General features: G+C 29.6%; 1 protein-coding gene across 3 annotated transcripts in view; it reads left to right on the forward strand.

The window, feature by feature from the left end:
* Tmtc4 (Transmembrane O-mannosyltransferase targeting cadherins 4) overlaps window positions 1-23,934 on the forward strand; it is a 60,444-nt gene extending 36,510 nt beyond the window's left edge. For 2 of the 3 annotated variants that reach the window (XM_076491104.1, XM_076491115.1), the window contains exons 10-17: window positions 520-579; window positions 1,689-1,760; window positions 6,248-6,327; window positions 6,883-6,990; window positions 9,399-9,540; window positions 10,767-10,881; window positions 14,473-14,655; window positions 19,176-23,934. In XM_076491104.1, coding sequence (XP_076347219.1) covers window positions 520-579; window positions 1,689-1,760; window positions 6,248-6,327; window positions 6,883-6,990; window positions 9,399-9,540; window positions 10,767-10,881; window positions 14,473-14,655; window positions 19,176-19,321 — 906 coding nt within the window. In that variant the 3' untranslated portion in view covers window positions 19,322-23,934. The remainder of the gene's footprint in view (window positions 1-519; window positions 580-1,688; window positions 1,761-6,247; window positions 6,328-6,882; window positions 6,991-9,398; window positions 9,541-10,766; window positions 10,882-14,472; window positions 14,656-19,175) is intronic. The other variant, XM_076491125.1, reaches the window with a different exon arrangement.
* The last annotated feature ends 87 nt before the right edge of the window (window positions 23,935-24,021 follow it).

Genomic DNA, 24,021 nt, shown 5'->3' on the forward strand with positions numbered 1-24,021 from the left:
GTATTGTTGTAAGATCATTTTGCATGCTATCATTCAGCTTCCTTATGTAAAAACATCTAAGAGTAGGTGTGAATACCAAGGCTAGTTGCAAGAAAAAAGTTAAACATCTAGATGGTACTACAAGTCAAGAAAAGCTATTGTGTCAGAGGAGGTAATAATCTATTGGAAGTACATTTTCGATGTTAGACAATGTTAACTTTCTGTCAGATATGTTAAATTAATAGCATGAATATTCTGGGTATGGAGCTTGAAAGTTAAGTTTACTGAAGTATTAACAGAATAGTACAGTATTTTGTAACAATATTTATCATTACTCTTATTTTAATTGATTTCAAATCAATTTAGTGCATGATTTACAATTATCAGTTTTGTGCACTTAATTAAATTAAGGAAGAAGTCTTAAGGGTTAGAATCCTGTTTATAGAGATATGTATTTTAAGTCAAACAAGATTTTAAAAATATTCAAGAAGAAATTTCTTTTAAATTGTTACTTCTATTGAATAACTTTCTTTATCTTAGGTATACCTGCACATTTGTATAATTGTCCTTGTTGGGTGTTTTGTTGTCAAGAGCCTTCAGGTATTGTAACAGTTTTGAAATTCAGAATGTATGGAAGCAGACCTTCGAATTAATTTATATTTATATTAAATAATCATTAATCTTGTGTTTTCCTATAATTATCCTAATACTATTTTTATTAATTTCTTCTCAAGAGATATCATATTGTAAATGAAATTTGCTGATGACACTGCAACAAAACAGTGGAAATAATTAATACGTTTTTAATTAAAATTTCACAGCAAATCCCATATAATTGTTTTAAATGTCTAGCTTATTACTGCAACTTTCTATGTGATGGAAGCAAATCGTAATGTTTTTAACGGTTTTTATCAAATGCAATGACTGTTGTGTTATGTAAAATATGCTTTTATGTAACACAATGTTTTTAGGGAGAAAGAAACAAATAATTTGTATCTGACATGCAATATTGTAACAAATCGCATACCTCTTTGTATGTATAAATACATGCTCTTAGGGCACTGTGGTAAATATTGCTTGGAATTATATTTTGTAACTTCTCCAAAAGTATATAGACCGAAAGTGTAGAATTGCTGTTTTTATGTTAATGATACATCATGTAATAAACTTGTAGTTAATGTCATCATTAGGTACAGTAGATCACTATGCTTTCATACAAATATAATAAACAAAAGCAGTCAGTAATCTAGTGACATTTCCCATAATATTTGAATCAAAGCTGTAAAGATACAGAACAAAAGTGAGAAGAAAATTAACAGAGGTAATAAGTCTTTTGTTATTGAAATGTGAAAAATTAACTGTTTCTTTACTTTGTAACTGTTGTGTCAGAGATCAAAAATATAGACTACAAAAAAGCATGAAAAGGTAATGAATTAAAATAAATTTAGCAGATAAACTTTTATATTTTAATATTAAAAATGTGTCATAAATAAGAAACTAAAAATAATTTGATATTATTTTACTTTTTTTTAAATGTTTTGATAAATCCTGTCATTTAGGTAACTGTTTAACACATTTAAACCAAATTTTCTGCTTAATATTAAAAGAAAATTGCAGCAAAATATACCAGTTATAGCCTTATTTATTTTATCTTATTTATGTTGTTTTACCAGTCCAGTTAGTAACAGTGTATGTTTGTTTATTTTTAGAGAAGTTCAGAATGGAGAAATGAGGAAGTTCTCTTCAAATCAGGTCTTAAAGTTTGTCCATTGAATGCAAAGGTATGAACTACATCTTTTCATAGCATATTTTGGTAGAAGAGAGCCAATTTACAGATACATCTTGTTACAGCTGAATCAGTAAATAATTAGGAATTGTATGTCATGGTAGAAATGTGATATATAAATGTGAAAAAGTGTGTAGTTTGTAACAGAATTTTAACTTTATATTTTGAGAAAATAAAATTATGAATGTTTTATTAATTGAGCATTCATCTGTTTCCACTGATAAAAAAAAGAAAGAAAACAGCAAAAATAAGTTCTTTTCTAAAACATGCTCATGTAATTTAGTGTCCAGGTATTAATCCCATTTGAATCATTGAATTGTGGTGGTTGTGTATGCTTTGTTACTGTGAGGTTGTTTTAGTGCTCATGTGGAAATTCATACTTCATGAGTATAAAGTTTGAGTTTATAGATGTTTTAGATTAGCTTTAGGTGTGAATTCAGAGTCAATTTCTGTTCTAGTAGTTCTGTTATATGACTTCCATTTTCTCTATGGAATCTTCTTCAGAAAGTTCTCTACATAATTCTCAAGTCATAAATTTAATCTGGTGTTACTATGTGTTGAATAGCAGTAAATATGTATGGAATAAAATCTATAAATCATTTGTATTAGCATGTGCAAATCTTTCTTATAATGTTCATTTAATTTTCTGTATACATAACTACAAGATACGAGAATGTGGCATCTTTATTCTTATGAAATTCTGATGTGTGTTTATATGTGTGTATAAAACTATTTAAGATCAAACATTTACTAAAACACTGTACAAAAATAATTCAAGCCATTCAAGTTAAAACCAGCATCTGGTATCCTCCTCAGTTTTCATAATCTTGTTTAAATTATTGCAGTATAATTTCAATAAAAGCAAAAACAGTACAAGCATCATACAATATCTAATATAAAGATTACTTATGATGCTGCAAGTTGTTGTCTTAAGCTCATAAGTTGGTAAACTTCATGTTTGTAAGATGAACTGATATAAGTGTCTATAACTAACAATGACATATAAAGTAGGGTGCAATTTCCTGACATCATAGTTATGTTACCTCTTTTACCTCAGGCTGTTACAGTTTGTATCACTTCAACTAGACAGGGACATTTATGTTAAAACCATACAGTAACTGTGAACATCCTTACAAAACCTTGTATGATTTTATTAAAGTTTATAAGCATTTTGTACCCAAATGGCATTATTTTAATTATGCCTTTCTAATAAAAATGGTATTTACCTATAGTAGTTTTTCACACTCAAACTGTTAAAATAGTTTAAGTACAATGTTATTTTTTGTTTCAGTTGTAAAAAATACTTTTGTTTTTCACATTTCATTTAAATAACTTCTCGAACCTCACAAACAAATATACCAAAAGTTTTTTGTTTTTTAGGAAAATGTTGTGTGTTTTTTTTCTACCATATCCCTAACTCTAGTTATCATCATCGGTGTACATTACAATGAAATAATTAAAATTAAGAAATAGAAGAAAAACCTTTTAATTATTTTTAAAATATCACTAAAGATTCTCCTTTTGTTAAATTTTTACTTTTTTTTTTTACTTTTCACATGTAGTAAATTGTGGTTGTTTTTTTCTCCTTATTATTCATCTTGACACAAGTCATATTACTGTGTGTCTGGTAGACATTTTGGTAAAATGTTCGTGCATCCTGTAATATTGTAAGCCTTAAGATGTGAAAAAAGTGAGTATATTTAAAACATGTTTAGCTCTTTCAATTGTGCATTTTAAAACATAAATAACACATAATAAACTGAAATACAATAGGAATACCCAAGTACAATTTAAACTATATCTCTAACTATAACATATTTAAGTAAGAAACAACCATAAATGCTATAGTTAATCAAGCAGCCAACAATACTACAGTCAGTTACATGTACCCTGTGATGAGAACTGTGTGCAAATTTCAAAATAACCATTACTAGATTGCATTGCAAAATGAGTTCTTTCTAATGACTACATACATGTGTATGTGATGTCTTCATACAGACTACAAAGCTCAAACAAATATATGTTGAAGGTGGATGTTGCTGTGGTCAGGGGCTGAAAAAATTTGTTTCAACTGCATTTATTAAGAAAACTTTGAAATGCATAAGTTAAAAGATTATGTAAGCAATCGTATCATTTTGACATACATCTGCACAACTGCCACTGTATTATTGAAGGTAAAAAGTGCCAAAGTGGAGTATTTTCATAGCTTCTTGGTCAGAGAGCAATAAGTCTGAAGTTTTAAGTAGTTTTTAAAGGTTTCTTATGAAATAAAGGACTTAAATAACATAAAACTTTCAGTCATAAAATACATAATTTAATTCACATAAGCTGATAGTAAAGGTGTTTGAATTTTGAATGTAATAAGGTGACTTGTGCAGAAAAGTGCTTAAAGGGGTTACCTGTGGATTAGCATGTAAATGTTAATGTAGAGTCTTTGTGATATTACAACTGGTTTTTAGTTTTTGAATAATTATCAAATAAGAAAATAGTAGAATTGAAATGTATGTTGTGATAAAATGTTATTTAAGACATTTCTTGCAGTTTTTATTATAGCCCATATTTTGATTTTTAAGAAAAAAGTGTTTTTTGTTGAAATTGGTACTAAGTTTGTAAGTGTCCAAGCAGTGGTTTGTACCTCAATATTGTTACTTTTTAATTACTGTTACTGTTAAGTGAGTGATTTATAGTTTGTAAGCCCTGAGAATGTTTTATGGTCCTGATATATTTCATATTTTCCAAGAACTGAAGCTCTGATAGTGCATTAACTCTCTCAACATGGCTTGGTGAAGTTGACCATTCACATGGCATCTTTATACCAATTTCAAGTCTTTATAGGTTTAATGCTTCAAACTTTCAGTATGATGTATTTATCATAACAAAATGTGGCAGAGTTTTAGTTAACATTATAAGTCTTTCACATACAAAAAAAAGTATTTGTAATAAAATAAAGATTTGTTCATTAACATATTGAGTACTTGGTTTATTGGTCCGTGTGCAAAGTAATTTTCATTTTAATATTAAAAATGTCTTTACCTCATCTAAAAAAAAATTCTAATTTTCTATGTGCAATTTCTAAAAACCTTCAAAATATATTTGAAGCAATTTTTTTTTCCACTAAAACTTTATATTTCATCTGTTATTTTCCCTGTCCTAACTCAGTGTGATCTGTAAATTTGATCAATCTCATAATCAAAATCAATCTAAATTACCCATTATTTTTCTTTCTAGAATGACTTCAAATTGTAACATGAAACTGCATTAATAATCTAAAGGAACTTTAAACTTATACCAGTATACATCTATTTATAATTACATTTTGTTGTTTTATTGCTCTTTGACTATGTCTAACTACTGTCTGTGCACTAATAAGTTGTAAATCACTTGAGGCATCTGTAGATCACATTATGCTATTGAATAATAGCACCAATGTGTAGCATGCATGCCTCTTAACACATGTTTGTTATGTTATTTACTTTACTTAATCTAAAAAGATACATATTTCTACATTTTATTTACTTTTATAATAATAAATAAATAATGAACATAAAAGACAAGAAATAAAGTATTTATGTAGTCTTTTCTTTTTTGCATTAATTGTCAAGGATATTTAAGCCTACTTTTTTATACTAGTGGTGGTAATGCACTGAACAATTTTTATTTTGTTAAATAATGCACTAGAAAACGTAAACTAATAACTTGCAAAAAACAGATAATTTCCCCTAGCTATCACACTTTATCTGGCTTTCTAACTATGTAATAAGAACCATTATTAGTTCATCCAAGCTAGTCATTAATTTTCTCACTGGAATGTTGCTTGTACTCTGCATGAAATTGACTTATCTTTTCAGAACATTATATTATTCAATAAATGACTTTACAGAGTAAAACCTTGTCTTTCTATTGGTTTTATGTAATTTATAATTAAATATAAGAGGGAAGTATTAACATATCCTGAAAGAAAGGAGGTGATGGATATGGCAGGAAGGGTTTGATTTTCTATTAATAGCTCTGTAACCAAACAGAAATAATGGCTATACAAATTATGGTTTGTCTGAGAAGTGACAATTCTAGAGTAAGTAATTTACATTTAATTTCATACTCTTTTAAGGGGTGGTGGAAAAAGTAGTGAAGACAAAAAATGCCTCGAGAAAATGTTGTATATCATACTAAGGGAAAATCAGGACTTTTTTTTCATATTTCCTTGTAGAATTAAGAACTTAAAACTAATTTTCTATTAAAATATAAGTTATTAGCTGAACTATGTTGTACTAATTAGTATGACATAAAAATTAGTTTAATAAAATTTTGAATGTAAGACACTAAAAGTTTGTCATGTATAGTAGAGCATACCCAGGGTGAAAGATTTAAGTTTAAAGATGATACATTTTCTGTCTAGTTGACAAACAAATCAAAGATTGTTTACTTCTGTCATGAGTATTCGTGCTTAGTTTAAGCTTTAGCACTAACATTAATTTCTTGTAGGTTCATTACAACATTGCCAAGAATTCTGCAGATCATGGTGACAGAGAATTGGCTGTAAAAGAGTACCAAGAAGCCATCAGGTAAAACACAACCAAATTATAACTGAAGTGAGGTACAATGAGCCCAACTCTTACAAACATCGTAAAAAGAAAAAAAGTGATCTGAGAAGTAGGAATATAAATATTTAAAACCATCTGTTGTTTTTAATCTGTTGTTCCTAGAATTAACAAAATAATATCATTTTGTATTTATAGTTTTTCAAATTTCAGTTAATTAAAGTCTTAGACGTTTTATATTTTCTAAACTTATAGTAATAAAACTTCTATGCTGTAATTTTTACAACAGAAAGAGAAAACTTCCTATTTGGTAGTTTGGTATTTCATCAATAGCTTTTTGTTTTGTAAGTGCCAACATTTGTTGGTTTGTTTTTAGCAATTTAAACTTTCTAATCTTTAAACAAGGACCTTTTATTCTTTTATTTTCTCAGGTGATATTATAAAATCTAAATATATGACAAACTGCTTATAAAAAATTGTTTTTTCAGCCATCTTTGACTGAAATGTTTGTGGGCTTGAATTTTATTTTAACTAATAGTTGTTGTGAACTAGTGTAATTTATTTTTTATTTATTTGCAGACTTAACCCAAATTATGATCAAGCCATGAATAATCTTGCAAATATTCTGAAAGACATGGGAGAATTGAAAAGTGCTGAGAAACTACTTCTAAAGGCTATACACATCAGGTGTACAGAACTTTTCTTTATTCTGTAACTTTACTATCACTTTATAATTGCAAAGAAAATATTTATGCACTGATGTATATTAGGGTGGTCTTTATTTTATAAGTTTGGATATGCAGCACTCTTACCCCCCTCATTTTGTTCCAACACATAAACAAGTAAGTCTCATAAAATTTTATCCAAATTGAATAACATTGAGAGGTGGTTCAAGGTAGCTGAAATTTTACCTTGTAGCTCATATATTATTTGCCTCTTGAATATTTTAGAATGTTCTAGAATATTCTAAATATTTCAAAATATGTCTGGGCAAGCTAGTTCCTGTAGAAGGCTTTTGGGCATGTTGCCTTTTCTGGAATTGTCTGACAGTTCTACAATGACATTCAGTAATATTCACCATCCATGAGAAAAAATATTTTATAGAAATTTTAATTTAAAAATGAACTATCATCACACTACTACATCACAGTCATCAATGATGATGTTTTGCTTTTCTGTTGCAATTTTCACGAGATTTTTAAGTTTGTTTTATATTTGAAACTTGCTTCTTTTTCTGTAATTTTTTATTGGTTAAGCCTGAAGCATATTGCTCTAGAAAGTTCAGTTGTTTTATTTATTGCTCAGCTATAAAAAAAAAAAAACTGCTTAGTTATAATAACATCAGTCAGTTATGATTGCTGTGGTGGTTTCCGAGATCCAGCTTTTGGCCAAATATATCACAAGCTCCATTATAATAAGATTATATCATATTTTGAAGTATTCCAAGTTATTCCACTTTATTCAAAATGTTCAAGAACATTACATATATAAATAATCCACATTGTCACTTTTTATATCTGCTATATTCTGTTTCATATCTTAGAACTTGTCCTACCATGTGTTTTTAAAGTCTGTATGGAGCTTTCCTCTTGTTGAAACATTGCAGTTGATCATGATAAAATAGCAAAAGCCATATAAGAAGTTAAGGACAGTGTAACTGAGTTTACTACAAGATAACTTGTGGTCAGCTAACCTAGAGATTATTATTGAAGTTTCCTTGAACTAGGCATAACCTATCCTGGTAACATTTCTCCTCAGTAGAGTGGGACTTATAGCATCTAGAGCACTACATTGTGCATGACAGATGGCTAAGACATTATGTGCCCTCAAGGTATGGATACTTAAAGGACAGTTTAAACTCATTGGCCATGAGGAAAGAGAACTTTGTGGTATCTGCATCTTTGTCATTGGAGTCTATGTTAGGGGATAGTTCATTGCCACAGATGCCTTTTCTGCTCTTTGGTCCTATCTTCCTATGATGTATTTTTAAGTATAAAAATATGAATTCTGTTTTTCCAAAATCTGCCTGTCAAACATTTGCTGGTTATTGTGGTATCCCAATGAGGAACTCATTGGTTTGGCATTCTTTGATTCAGCCTCATTCACAGGGATAAAACAAGCAATGATAAAAGGCACTAAAGGAGAAAGAAGATAAATATGAACCTCCAAAATTCACCCAGCTGGTTATCAGGAAATCTGAAGATATGACAATTGATGATCTTGTCAAGAAAACACAACAGACTTCTTCATGTGCCTTGAATATCCATCTGGTTTTCTGGATCATGACTCTCAGGTTATAGAAGTTTAGATAGAACTACTTGGAAGTACTACAGACAGTTCAACACTTGAATGTGGTAATGACAATACTGAAGGGAGTGTGGCCATTATTGAGGAGTATAATGGCATCATAGCAAAGTATGAAGAATAGAAATAATTCTATCTTCAAGCTGTGCAGGATTATAGAAGAGGGCTTTCTAACAGCAAAAAAACGAAACAATACCATAAAAAATCATATAATTATGTAATTATACCATTATACATGCAATAAAGTAATAATATACTTGAATTTTTTTATGATGCATAACAAATTTTTTCTTGTTTCATACTGTACACATAGTATCAAACCACTTGAGTCTAGAATTTCAACCTCACTGAGCAGCCTCTAAATATGGTCTCGTGTATGAAGTTGGATATTTAGTGTGTTGTCTTTTACAGTGGAACAGAATTAGGGCTTTAGAATTTTTAACCTAATAGTTTATCTGCAAATTAGGGCCTTCTTTTATATGTAAATAAATAGTACTAAATTACATTAAATTTATCTAGACAATTAACAACAGTATGTGACAATGTTGAAAGTGTATAAGATTTAAAACTGAGAAATGTATTATGAGGATGTGACCTAAAAAACAAAATAAAGTTGTCCATTGTGAGTCCTTGTCATTATCCATTAATTCATAATTGGGAAAATATTTGTGTACATGAAATTCATATATATATATGACAATGTGATTGAAATTTACAGATAAAAAAGTTTAATTTTATACAGTATGTAATGATTAAATGCAAGGAATAATAATGTGTTTGTATTTCTGTAGGGCTGATTTTGCTGCAGCTTGGATGAACTTGGGTATTGTTCAGTCAAGTCTTGGGAAAACTAAGGAGGCAGAAAGGAGTTATTTGATTGCTCTGAAACACAGGAGGCGTTATCCAGACTGTTATTATAACTTGGGCAATTTGGTAAGTTATTTAATTCATAATAAACGTTTTCTGTACTGAGTGTGGTTTAGGTACATCAATGAGCTTTTAAGATGTATAAAAACATTTCTGCTTCAACTTGGGAAATGTTTTGTGTTCTCTGGAACCATAACTAGCATTTTACAATCTGTAGGTTCAAACTAGACAGTTTGATAAACTCTCAAGATGAATTCAAATATTTTACAATAAGGTACACTTCAGGTATAATGGTAAAATTTACTGATGGAACCTGTAGTTACTCAGATCATTGAATTTAGATAGTTTGGTATGTTTTCTTGATGAACAGAAGATGACAATCAGATTTTATTACAAGATAGATAACTTATGTAACCCACAGTTATCACAAGTCCAATATTCAATAAACTTTACTGAAGTTCCAATCTTGTTAAATATGTATTTTTAAAAGTTAGATAATTTTATAGCTGGTTTGATCCACCATAGACATTTTCCATAGGTATGATGTATTCCTGTGAAAAGTATTCATTCTACAGAATACTAACACATCTCAGAAAATTTGGTAAATACTACTCTACAACACTTTGTTAAATACTCATAAACAATATAAGAGAGTGTTGTTACAATCTGAACAGTTTATGTTGAGAGAATCATTACCATTAGAATCAATATATGTGAATGTGTTGGTCACATTTTGCTCAAATCTAAGACATGAAAACAATACTGTAAAGCGTGAATTAAAACTACTTTTAATATAAAGGATCTGACACATTTTGGAATTCCCTAGTTTCCATCTTCAAAAGTGTTGACCTCAATGTAATGGTATCTTTATGCAAATCAAGAATGGTTTGTTGATATAGGAAGTGCATGAATTGTGTTTGGGCACTGATTATTATAATACTTGGGCACTGATTATTATAATACTCCATAAGTAGTGTTAGTTTTTGAAATGTTGATAAAACTGCTTCATACGTTTCTTGCTTCTTTTGTGTATTAACTGTAATAATAAATTTGTATATATTAACTTCATATATGAAACTTTTATTTTGTAATTTCCTCCATTTCTGTAGTTTGAGAAATGAGATGTTAATTTGCTGTCTTTTATTGTTATTAAATCTTTTGTAGTACTAAGCAGTAGAGCCAAATATAAATCATATTTTATATACTTTACTAATATATTGAAAATTTAGATTTTTTATGTATGCAGTAATAATTCATTATGGTTCGTTAATTTACTTTTACTTTCCAAAAAGTATTTGGACCAGAAAAGATACAACGATGCATATCAGGCTTGGAGAAATGCAACTTTTCTTCGTCCATCACACCTGGTGGCTTGGAACAACATGATTATCATGCTTGACAGTACAGGTAAAGGCTACTGCCTGTGTAACACACAACTTTCATTATTGTTTTATTTAAAATTAAAGTAACACGTGTTATAAGAATACATGCTAATAAATTAATATTCATTTTCTCAATAAACAGATTTGTAGGGATGTGTCAAAACTCGTGTAACATAATAAGTATGTTGCATGTGAGAACACGAGGATTCTTTAAACAGTGAATTTTTTAGGAACATGCATATTTAGTGTAAGGATATGTTATATAATGCATGTGTCATAATGCAAGTTAGAGGCCTATTTTTCAGTAAAGATACATTTCATCCAGTAAGATATAATTTGAAATTGCTTAATCTCTTGGTTATAATGGTGTAAAATTGGTGACATAAAAAATATTAAGTAATTTATGTTATGAAGTTTTCAATGACATACCTCTGTAACCCTGTTGCAATGGGCATCTTTCACTGCACGTCATGAGGTTTTAGTGTTTTACCTTCAAAGTTTTATTAATCTACTCTTTAGTTATACCAACTATTATAACATAAAATTATAGATAATAATCAATGTTTTAATAGTATACAAGTTTAAAGTTCTTTAAATTTATAGCAACATTTTAAAAAATCCTGAATTTCACGTAGTGTGACACATGGCACATTTTTTCTCCCCTACTTTATCCACCATCCATTCAATATGTATAAAATTAAATGCAAGTTACTTACTATAAAATCATTATTGCTCAGATAAACCATAATTTGTGTGGCCTTTAATTTTGTTTGTTTACAGAGCTATCAAATAGAAAATCAGACCCCTCTTGCCACACCAACCTATCGCATCCTCTCAAATCCTCAGGATTTGTTAACCCTTTTGTGACAGACTCAGTATAAATTACATGAGTTCATATACACACTTGCACATGTTAAGTATTTATGCTGTAATTTTGAATGCTGTATATTTACCTTCACAAAATTTAGTAGACTTTTAGTAATTATTCCAACTCTTGTAAATTGAAATTCAGTTTGTTTACTAAATATTTATTTGTGAAAATATTGAGTCTATTTTGTTACTAGTCTGAGTGCAAAGTTATTTTTATGTCATGATTACAAAATTATTCTTTGTCCTAAAAAATCTCAAATACTATTTGTGTTATCTCTAAAAGCTCCTAAATACATTTCAAATGTTTGTTTTCAGTAAAATTTTATATTATGTCTGTTATTTTTCTACTCTAACTATATGGGGATCTGTCAATTTGACTGAGCTCATAATCACCATAAAAATGAGGAAATGTATATATAATTTGTTTTTTTCATTCTGGAATAACTACAAATTATAACATGTTTAATCTAAAACTGAAATCTCATAATATTATTCATTTATATATATTTATTAGTTTTCTTATCACTGACCTTCCAGTTGTGCCAGAAGTTACAATGGTGGGGCACATGTGCACTCAAGTTACCATATCCATTAATATAAAAGTGACCTTTAGCCTTTTTTTAAAAAAAAAGTGGCCTGTTGTGATTGTGTTTTAGTGGACTAGTATTTTGTAAAATAGTCACATATTAATTATTATACATTATATATGTATGTAGATTATTGCTGTTTACAAACAAGTTCTTAAATTTATTTTTCTTAAAACATAGAACAGTAAATGAAGAAGTATAGCAAACAGTTATCTTGTTTTGTTATGACCTTCATGCTTGGTTGCTGCTTGTCATAGCTTGCTTAGCCTTAAGAAAATTTTGCACACCGAGGACATGAAATTTTTTTTAGTTTTATATTTACATTTGAATAACCAAAAATAAAAATATTACTACGGTGATACCACAGAATTTTGATATAATTTATCAAGTTTAGTAACTAAGCTGTATTTTGGTTTTTTAAAAAAAATGAAATTTCAAACAGATTAAAGACACAACCTAGCTACTTGAAATCTTGTTTTGAAAGAATGAGATAGTGTCCTAACATAGGAAAATGGTTGAAAAAGCCACAAAGGAGACATTTTGAGCTTTCAAGTGTTTATTCACATGTCAGTTACACAAGTGTATATAATTATTTTGAAAAATGGAAAAAGTGTGTATTTTTGTGTTTTTCTTATAGCAAAGCCAGATTAGGCTATCTGCTGAGTCCACCAAGGGGAATTGAACCCCTGATTTTAGCTTTGTAAAGGAAAAAAGTGGACATGTTCACTGTGTTTGATTCAGTACGTGAGCAATGTGTCAGCAAATAGAAAAGATAGGAGGTTCTTATTTTCTGTTCTAGCCTGGTAATGTCATTAATTTGAGTTCCTAATTTGTACAAAACTATAGACTTTGTATTTTGATATCGCAAACATCTAATTTGAACCAGTGCTGCATTCAACATACCACATGATACACAAAAGTTGATGTTGAAATGTCTTTAATATTTACTTTTAAATTAAGAAATTAAATAATAAATAATAATAAAATTTGAATTATAATCTACAATTTGATTCCAAACACTGACACAAGCTTAGATTAACTGGTAATAGCTCTTGTTGCATAGTTGGAAATCCAGAAAAATTTGAGAGTTAAGGGCTAATTATCTGCCTTTTATGTGTTATTAGTCTATGTTATTTGGTGCATTACTTAATTAAATTAAAATTATTTAATACATTACTACCATTAGTATATAATATGTAGGCTTGGTTATTATTGACAGTTGACAGAAGAAAAAAATGAGAGATTGGGTTAGTAATTATTTTTATTTATAATTCTAAAATTAACTAAAACGTAAAAACATGGTGTTAGGTTAATTAAGGCTATATTAATTAAATAAATGATGATAGAAATGTTTCACGGTCACACGTGAGCAGTTAAATGGGTAATATAATTGAATGGAGTAACGTGACCTCTGCATTCCTTAAGTGATTTACAACCTGTTTATAATGGCATGTATACATAGTGACATTAAAACCAAATGGTAATAAAACAACAGTTAATTATAAATAGATGTATAGTGTTACAAGTTTAAAGCTACTTAGGATAAATACAATCTCATGTTACAATATGAAGTCATTGTAGACAGATAAAAGGATAGTTTGGATATATTTTGATTTTTTTCAGTGATTATAACGTAAGTTAAATTGTTGTGGTAGAGAAAATAACAGATAAAATATTAAGTTTTTGTTAAAACAGATATTTGAAATGTATTTAAGAGGTTTTTGACAATACACAAATTGTATTCGAGAATCGTGAAATGAAGAAAAGTAATTTTATTTTTATACAAACATTTTCTATACAGACTATTTAAAACAAATACGTGATATAATCACAGGACAAATCTTCAGTAAAAATACTTCATTTAAAAAATTATGTACAAAATACTTGTACTTTTTATCTGAAGTACTACTTGTTATGCATTAATAGTTTTATAAATGTTTTTGAACTTTTCATATAATTTGGTTGACTATGAATTACTTCTTAAATAAAAATTACAACTTTTTATATTACAAAAAGAGGAAGAGGAAGATATGTTATAATTAATATTGATGCTTGAGTAACAGAAAGAGTAATGCCAAGTAAACACACTTTCTTGATTTCAAAGTTTTATTTAAAAGTGAGTTAATACCTTAGTTATGACTCTGATTTTTGTTAATCAGGTGACTTGAATAAAGCTGAATCCCTAGCCCGTGAGGCTCTGCGGTACCTGCCAGAGGAAAGCTCACTACATTTCAACCTTGCCAATACTCTTGGAAAAATTGGAAAATACCAGGATTCTGAATGGCATTTTCTGCATGCCATCAAGCTCACTAAGAACAATCCCTCTTATTACACTAACCTAGGTAAGTGAATGAAATTGTTAAAACGCATATAAATGAAGACCTGTTTCAGTTTAGAATGCTGTCCCAATTTTATTGTACTCATGAACTTTACAATCAAAAATTGGAATCAAGTTGTATTGATTTTTTTATTAGCATTTTAAACAAATGCATAAATGTTTGATATTGGATTAAAGTCTGGTATGTTGAGAAATAACTATAAACGTTCATGTGATTAGAATAATTATAAAGATTTTACTGAAACATTTCAACCAATTTGTACCAATTTATGTAGCTTAAGTTATGAAAGATTTGACCTCTACAATGCAATAATTCTCATTAAGATGGTTCTTTTAGAATAAACTTATTTGATTTCAGTTTATTTGATTAAGTTTCAAAAATCAACAAGATCAGTAAATTTTGTGTATTCAATTTACATTTATAATCAGCTGATTATACAAACATTACAGATATGTGTATATCTGTAGATAAAAGTAGATTTACCTTTTATTAGTACTTCACTGAGCATGGTTTAATGGTTCACATTGGCAGATGTTGTTATTGACTGTGTACCTTTCCTCTAGCACAAGAAATGTCCAATAGTTTTACTGGTTGTCCTATTATGTTCTGTACTAAATGTTTTCCACAAATGTGGCATTGTGTCTTAAAAGATTTCTGGGTGTGTCACAATGAATTTCTGAAATGGGATGGTTCTTGGTATAGTCACTGCTGGAGCATGGTTTACAGTTGTTTTAAAATGTTTTCTTCCGAGTAATAGGCCCTTTACTTTTTTTTTCTGTTTACTCTCTGTCATTGTTCATATTGTAAGATCAACTGCTCAAAGTTTTTTTTGCTCAGTTTTAGTTTGTCACTGATCCTGGAATGACATTTTTAAAATGGGACTTTGAGACTTTCAGGTTGTGAATTTTACTTCATTCTGCTGCTAATTGGAAAATTTAGTAGATACAAAACAATAGATAACACAGAATATTCTGGTTCATTACTTTTAATTGTAACCACAGTATTTTTAAAATGAAGTTTAGCTGTCTTTGAAGCTTTGATTATTTAATTTACAGAACTTGTATATGTATTCTATCTGACACGCATTTCAGTATAACCATAAATAGTTCTCTTGTTTCAAATTTATGAAAAATCTTGTTTTCATCCCATCTTGAGGACCAATCTTTGCATCATCACTGCTGATAGGTGTTTTTTACAGTTATGATAGACTTTCACTGTCAAAATTTATTTTCTCTGAATTTGTATTCTTCATTGGCATTGTTTGTATTGCTTGAAGCTTATGAATCTTGTAGATCTACCGAATCTGACGTGAAGGCTGGTTTTGTATCAGTGTGTCTAGTTACTAAACTAGAATTGTCAATGACAACATTACAAATGGTATTGCAACTCATTTTATCCTATGAGTTTGATGGATATCCAAATTTGGAATGTGTGTAACCCTTTTTTGTGCATTTTTCTTTACATAGCATTTGTCATTGTGATTCATGTGATGTGAAATAATCTTGATATCGCCAAACCAGATTGTTTTCTTGATTTGTAAATTTTTCATATAAAGGCTTAGAGAAGGTTAATTTTCAGTAATACTTAAGTTGGGATATTTTAAGGCTAAATATTGTGAAAAATGAAGAGATGTTTTCTCACTGGGAATGTTATTAAAGTTCTTATCTTGTGAGTGTTTTGGAATGCATTTGTTGCAGGTAGTGCTTTTGCCTGGGACTGACTAATAGTGCTTGTAGTTAGATTTTTTATTGTACCATGAACTTTTACAAGATTTTCATGTACCTTTTGTTAAAAACTGGTATAATGGCCTTGAAATAGACATATGGTGTTGGAAAGGAAAGGGTGATATATGAACATATTGCACTTAACATGTTGAGTATTTTCTCTGTGTAATCTCAGCTTTGAGCACAATTAAGTAGCATGTTACCACATGGAGTCATTAGATGAGATTATTAGGCCAATCAGAGCACAAAATGATAGACAGAATTTAAAATTGGTAGCAGAGAAGAATTGTCTTTCCAGCAGAAAAAAACCCTGTGGTGTAAGTTTCTTGCAGACAAAGTGTTTGCTACTAAAGGTATCTGGGTTCTTGAGGTTGCTTTGTCTTATGTTCTGATTTTAAAGTCATATTAAATGAATCTCAGACTATGTCCTTTATTTGGATAACAGTAAGACTGCTTCTGTCATTATCTATGTACTGTAACCACTGTTACAAATGCATGTACTGTATGGTGTCAGTTATTTTGCCAGTGTAGGTGTGGATGGGACAACTACTGCACAAGTGAAAAAACACTTGAGATACTGGTCAAACTGACATTAGAACATTATTACACATTTTTATGATGCAGCATATCTGGTGCATGCAAAAGTGACCACACTGATGCCATAAAAATTTATGTTACAAAAGGAAACCTACGTTACAGATTACTCAAATATCCGCAAGGCATTTTATTGCCAGTAGGATGAATGAGCCAAAATTACTATGTCTCCAGAGATGCTTTGTTTCATATCTTTCAACCTTCACTTCGTGTATAATTCCTTTCAAATTGGTCTTGATGCAATAAAATAAATGATGAAGCCTTTGCTATTGATATCTGCTGGTGGTTCGAGCTATCTTCTGCATGACAGGAAGATTGCAAAGAATATAATCAAACCTTTTAGATATTGAGCATAACTTGTTTTTCTCATGTTTCATGCAGATAGCTGGCATTATATCTTGTTGTAGGCAGATTTTTGGAGTAATAAATTGGACTTAAAGAGATTTTCTGGTATACCTACCAAAGAAAACTGCTATTATTGGGAAAAATCATTATGCCAAGATTAAAATGCTGTCTCAAAATCCAACTCTTATGCCAAACTACAGTTTGTACATTTCTGTTAACCAGATTTGAAAAGGTTCTTGAAACTTCCAGACAGCTGGTCCTGTGGTTCACATCCTTTACACAGAGTTGTCAGATGTTACAAAAAGATTGATTCTTGAAGATCACAGTAGTTGGTTCAAAGGAAGAAAAGGAACTAGTAGACAAATACATCAAGGACAAGTGTAACTAACTGAGTGATGGCCAAACATAAACCAAATCCAGGTACCTCCTTAAAAAACAATGTGAACAGCTTTCAGCATGAAAAATTTGAAAATAAAACTATGTAGTTACGTTGCTTTACTCAATAAAATGTAATATAATTTTGCATGTGACAAGTAAGTTTTAAAATCTCTGATGTATCCATCTGCTCATTAGACATGAGGAGAGAGAAGTGTGGTGTCTGTGAAACTCCTCTGTTATAAACTAAAACATATTTTCCAACAGGACCAGGATTTAGACCTAGTAGTGGAAGAATGGAAAAACTACTATTTGGACCAGGAGATTAAAGAGAACTAGTATGCTGAAAAAATAAATGTAACAACACATTGTAAAAGGTTGAATAAGTATTGTGAGAAGGTCTTCAGAATCTAAGTCAGTGACCAGAAGAAGTGTATCAGTCTTTAGATAAAAAATATAGTGAAAGCTGCCATTGCACTTTTCCATGGTAATGCAGATGTTTAGCAAGGGTTCTGTCTTAAAAACATACTGTCCAAGGAGTGTGGTCAGTTGGAAGGAAATAAAATTATAGCACTCTGGATTGTTAAAGACATCATTCGTGTGTGAGAACTTACCTGAAAAATATTCAAATTGCTAAGTCATGTACCATTATTTTTTAAAGTAATTAACATGAAGTAAAAGCCAAAGAAAAAATGCAATTTAAAAGGAGAGATTGTCTCTTTAAAAATAGAAAGAAAGTATCAAGATGGTTAAAAAACATCTAGAAGAAAAGATTTGGTTGGAACAAGCTTTGATTAAGAAGGCCATTCAAAATAGACTTGACCCAGGTGTCTGTTGTCCAAACTGTGCTGGGGAGTGGCAGTGAGGAATTGAATAGGCATCAAAAAGAGTAAGAAACTTCAAACAATAAGTGGAAGTTAATAGACACTCAGGAATCAGTCGTAAAACATAAGCAGGAAACACATTAATGTACAAGTCATGCATTTGTAAAAGTTTTCTACATCTTCAAATGTAAGATGGCTTTTGTCATAATCATTATGACATGAATGTGGTTTGTAAAGGAAAACCAGGAAGGAAGTTTGTGTTACAACTGTTTACAAATACCATCATCAAACTAATCAGCTCATACCTCAGTAATCACAGTTGTTACTTGAAATTTATGTCATTAGTAGTACAGATCCTTAAGGAGCAGTAGATCTAATGTGAAACCTTTTACTGTTAAATGTCCTAAATAATATAATCTTCTTAAAAGTTGATACTCTGACCTGAGGTCCTTGCTTGAGTGAATATCATTAGTATTGGGATGTCCTGATTTAGAATTTTCATATAAGCACCAAAATAAACTTTGATATCCTCATAGCATTTTTTTTAAATAAAGAATGTTTGCTCAGTTCCAATACAATTATTTAATTGGATGTTAGTAGCAGTGTGGTTTATTAAGATTTTGAACACAATCATAAACTGTATACCTTCTACCATCCCTAGGAGTACTTTATCATCGATGGAAAAAATATGATAAAGCAGAAGAAGCTTATCAGCAAGCTCTCCAAATGCAACCTGGTTTGAAAAGTGCACGGGACAACTTGGAGCTTCTTCATAAAACACTCACCAGGTTAAGATCTCAACATTAAAAACTGCTGTCAGGTGGTATCTGTGCACACTATGGCATGTCTAATATGAAGCAGTAGTTGTAGAGTTATGGGGCCAAATGTATTAATCACAGAACCTGTGCTTTCACAGTTCTTTCATCTTTGTTTATAAAGCTTAAGTCTCTATTGATAGCATTAAGAAGACTTTATTTTATGTATAATACCAATTTCCCCTCTTTTTTTTCTGTTGTTTAAAACATAAAATACAACTTTTTTACTTTTTCTTGAATTCAATGAATTAGATTTTAATGGTCATTTATAATAATATCAGTTAGTATTACTTATAACATTCTAGCATGAGCCATTTAATTATATTTTGTTAAAATATTGTTTTGACAGTTTCTTTAGGAACAGTATGATTCGTACAGGAATAAGTAACTCATGTCATTAAAATTGACATAGTACAATGTCTAAGCATTCCTTTATATAGAAAATAATTATACAGCACTGACTTTGCATATGTTTATACTGTTTCTAATTGTTGAACTCAAGCACAGAGCCTGTAAAATATTCAAGTGTACTGTTATACAAATCTGTGTCTCTGCTATTCAGTTCCATACATTGTTATGAAATGCAAATTTTATGTCAATCCAGGGATTTGAGGTTACTATATCAGCATGTTGAAGTTTAAATATCTCTTCCTGTTGGTCTTGAAAAGTGATTCTAAATGACTCTTAAAAATCAGTTAATGTTGAACATTATCGTTTTAAATCAGAGTGAACTTTACAGTTGAAGTACAAGGTTAATATATTTTCTGTTATAGCTGGTCATATACAGTCTCATTAAAAAATTGTTCCTGTAATTCCACTTAAATGCTGCTCAAAATGTTATTGTGGAACGTGTACTCTGATTATAAGCCTTTAATATTAACTTTTTAAAAGAAAAAATTGGGGAAACCTTTTAATTTAGATATAACAAGAAATAATACTTTCAGGTTCACATTATTACTTCAATATTTTTTTTTTCTATTTCATAGTAATGCTTCATTGTTTCGTACAAACATAGGTACTTTTTTAAAACTATTTATGCATTACTTTAAGCTAGTGGTTTCCAAAACTTAGTGTCACAATATACTAGTGTCATGAGAGTTTTACCAAATGAAGAGTAGTTAACAGAATGAAAAGAAAAAAGTCTATAAAAAATATTGCAGGAATGTTATGCAAACCATGGTAAGTGGGTTTAGGGTTAAGCACTAGTGAGATATAGAGAAATTTGTATTTAGATGTTTAGCAGAATTAATAGTTACTTTTTCAGCAGTACAATTATATACTTAATGTCAATTGTGAATAGCTTAGAAATAATTACAGTTGTCAAACATTTGTCAATAAATCATAGAAACACAATTTTGTCTGACAATATTTCATAGTGGGCTAACAATTGCTCTGGAATAATATAGCAATTACTTTGTTATTTCCTTCTACAATATGTTTTTATTTTGATATTTTTTTAGATTTTGTTGTTATAGTCATGTCCAGTTTTTCTCTACATTTCCATAAAATTCTGCTTTGTAAAAACTCCCAGTTTGCCTCAGAAGAAAGGTCTACCTTTCAAAAGACCTCAGGCTATAGAGATTCTATTTCATTTCTATCAAGACTTCTTGAAACTACCTATTTTTCTAACACCATGAATTCTCCTTTGTAATTCTGACTATATTTTTCTTGAGTTATTTATTAAACTTAGATTTCAAAATTTTGTAAGTAAAGAAGCTTCTTCCATCTTTCAAGGAGCTTATAAGCAACATTTGATCCATGGTTTTACACTGACAAATAATTGTAGGAAAACTTTCTAACACATTGGCATTTTCTTTCAACAGCTGATGATTAGAGCTAAATTTTGGTTCCATCTTTCTCTCACTACTTGAGTCTGTTTATGTTTTTGCTCTAACTGCTTACTGTTATTCAAATATAGGAATGAATTTACAATTTCAGAAATGGTATTATCAGATTCTGTTATTTTAAAATTAATTTCAGTTTAACAGTAACTAGATTCTCCTAGAATCGTCACTGCTACTAGAACTAAAAAAAATATATTTTATATTTTCTTGTACTAATAACACTTTACATATAGTGAGAACTTGTTTCACTGATCTTGCACTTTTAATTTTTTTACAGTTATAATTGTGGAAAGAAATCTTATAACTTTAAAGAATAATATGAAACCTTTACTGAACTTGGTTAACGTGTTTAAATTATAACAAAGCCAAACAAAGTAATTTACGTTATAATGAAACTTGATATTATACATTACACAATAGCAGAACTTGCAAGAGAAATAAGGTTGTAAATATCTGTTAGTTAAAGAAGGGCAAAATTATATATAAAACTTTATAAAGAAAATTAGACCAACTGGAATAATTTTTGGTTTTGCTATAAAATTCTTTCATTGGACTGCCCTGTTAGATCAGTTTTTACTTCAGATTGACACTTTTAAGTTGTAATTGTTTTAGTACAGCTTTTCCAGTTAAATGTTTCTGGTACAATTATTTGAGAATATACAACAAATTTACTGACAAAAGCTGCTCTGGGTTTTCTAGTTCTTTATAGAATTTCAGTTCATTGGCAAAATGTATACATCTGTAGTTTCATGTAAAGTCTCTGATGAACATTTCATTATAAGAATTCACTGTTGTGTTTACTTGTCCATTTACTGAGATAAATTAGTTGTCTGGACATTTTTGTAAACTGTTGTGTCAAAGAATCTCATTTTATAATTAATGGTTTCATTTATGATCATGTGGATGGGGCTGGTTTGGAATCAAAGTTTATATTTGTTATGACCAATTTATTCATGAGTAATCACGAAAAATAATGGTTGGAAAAATTCCCTCTTGATTTTTAAGTATTTTATAATAGATGGTATGTTTGCCATTTCCCTAGAAGAGTCTGCTGATTAATTTGTACATTATTTATACATCCAAATATAAAATTGTAGTTATATGTAGTAACACAAATTTGGATATTTCAGAACATAATCAGCAGGGTATAGAATAAGACGTATTTTGTTATTTGTAAATGTGTGTGTGACAGACCGTGCAGAGGAGAGTATCAGTGCTATCATTAGTGGCTATTTACTTGTATAAAAGAGCCTGCTCTTGGTGAAATGGATTATGAGGTCAAATACTGTGTGACATGTATATACAAAATGTAAATGTTCCTTTTACAGCCAACAACTTAGTGACAGTTGTTCCCATGCTAATGATGAGCAGTAATTATGGAATGTGCCATTACAATTAATAACTTTCTGACAGTTATTACCAAGCTTACAGTGAGCATTAATTGTGGATTTGAAAGAATTGTGTGATGGCTAAAGAAAAGCTTATTCTAAATAAGGAAATGTAACAATATAGTTTCAGTTTCCAGTCTTGCTTTAATTTGTGAGTAGCATTACCTTTATAAAATGTTATATTCATCTGCTGCAAACAGATCAGTTGGCTGAAAGTAACTGCTAGCTGATTTTTTGTGATCTAACATTTTATGCAGAACTTTGCAAGAACAAGACATATAGAGGTCATCTCTGTATTCCTAAAGTGATGCTACTGCAATATTGTTCTGTCATGTTATTAGAATGATTCAGAAGTTTAATTATGGACATATTTTACTCTTGCATTTAAAAATGTTTAAACATGTTTATAACTTGTTATACGTCTAAGTTTTTATGCAATGATTTCAGAAAATTATTAATAAAAATGCTTTTTCTTCTACTGATTAATCAAAGCAAGGTCATCAAAAACTAAGGTAATTGTTTTCTGAACCTTATTGCAGATGTAATTCTGTGAGATAAATGTTTGTCATGATAAATGGGGTGTGATTACTGCCTTAGAAGTAGAACCAGTAAATTAAACTCATGGAACCTCTTTAATTACATGTACAAAAAGAAGAAAAACATTGAAGACCTCGAAAAGTGTGTGAATAAATTTGATGTCATTTATAATAGCCTTTTGCTAGAAATAATGTGGTACATTGTTGTGTGTTTAATTTGTGGTTTTCTTTTCTTATTGTGCTTGGTGAACTGTTCTTATGGTGTATTAAGTTGAATAGTTGTAGGTACCAGTATATATGTTTTACTTTTTATATTTTTCAGTACAAAATATATTTACAACTATTTCAGAAATTTGCTATAATAACTTATTTGTTTTATTCTGGGCTTTTGTATACAGTAGGCCTAATTCTTTTGTTTTATCATTCCAAAACACATTCATGATTGCTGAATACTGGGTTAATTCAACAAAACTTCTTTCATACAAAGAACTTTGATACTGTTCTATACCCAGTGTTTTTACACATGAAATTTCCATCTTTTTTAATGTCTTTTATCAAGAGTAACAGAGTGAAAATAATTAGATAACCACACAAGTTTTTATCAGCTGTTCATTTAAAATTGAAACCATGCTAGACAGTTTTTTTCACCCAATGTTGATAAGTGTTCCAGATGTTTGTTGTACTGTAGAATAGAGAGAGCCATTTAAAGTAACAGTTAATTATCAACTTGATTGTGAAAAAGTGTTTCTCAAGATCCACTTTGTTCCTTTAGGAATTGACATTTGTAAGAAATCAAAACTTTGTCACTAACAGGAAAAAAAAACATCAGGACTTTCACTTTTCGACAAACATTTTTTTATTCTCAAAATACTGGGGTTTCTCTCCTGTTTTCCTTCTCACTTTACCTTTGAAGCTTTTTATATG

The sequence above is a fragment of the Tachypleus tridentatus genome, chromosome 1 (genome assembly GCF_004210375.1).
Source record: "Tachypleus tridentatus isolate NWPU-2018 chromosome 1, ASM421037v1, whole genome shotgun sequence".
In the NCBI taxonomy this organism is placed as follows: domain Eukaryota; kingdom Metazoa; phylum Arthropoda; class Merostomata; order Xiphosura; family Limulidae; genus Tachypleus; species Tachypleus tridentatus.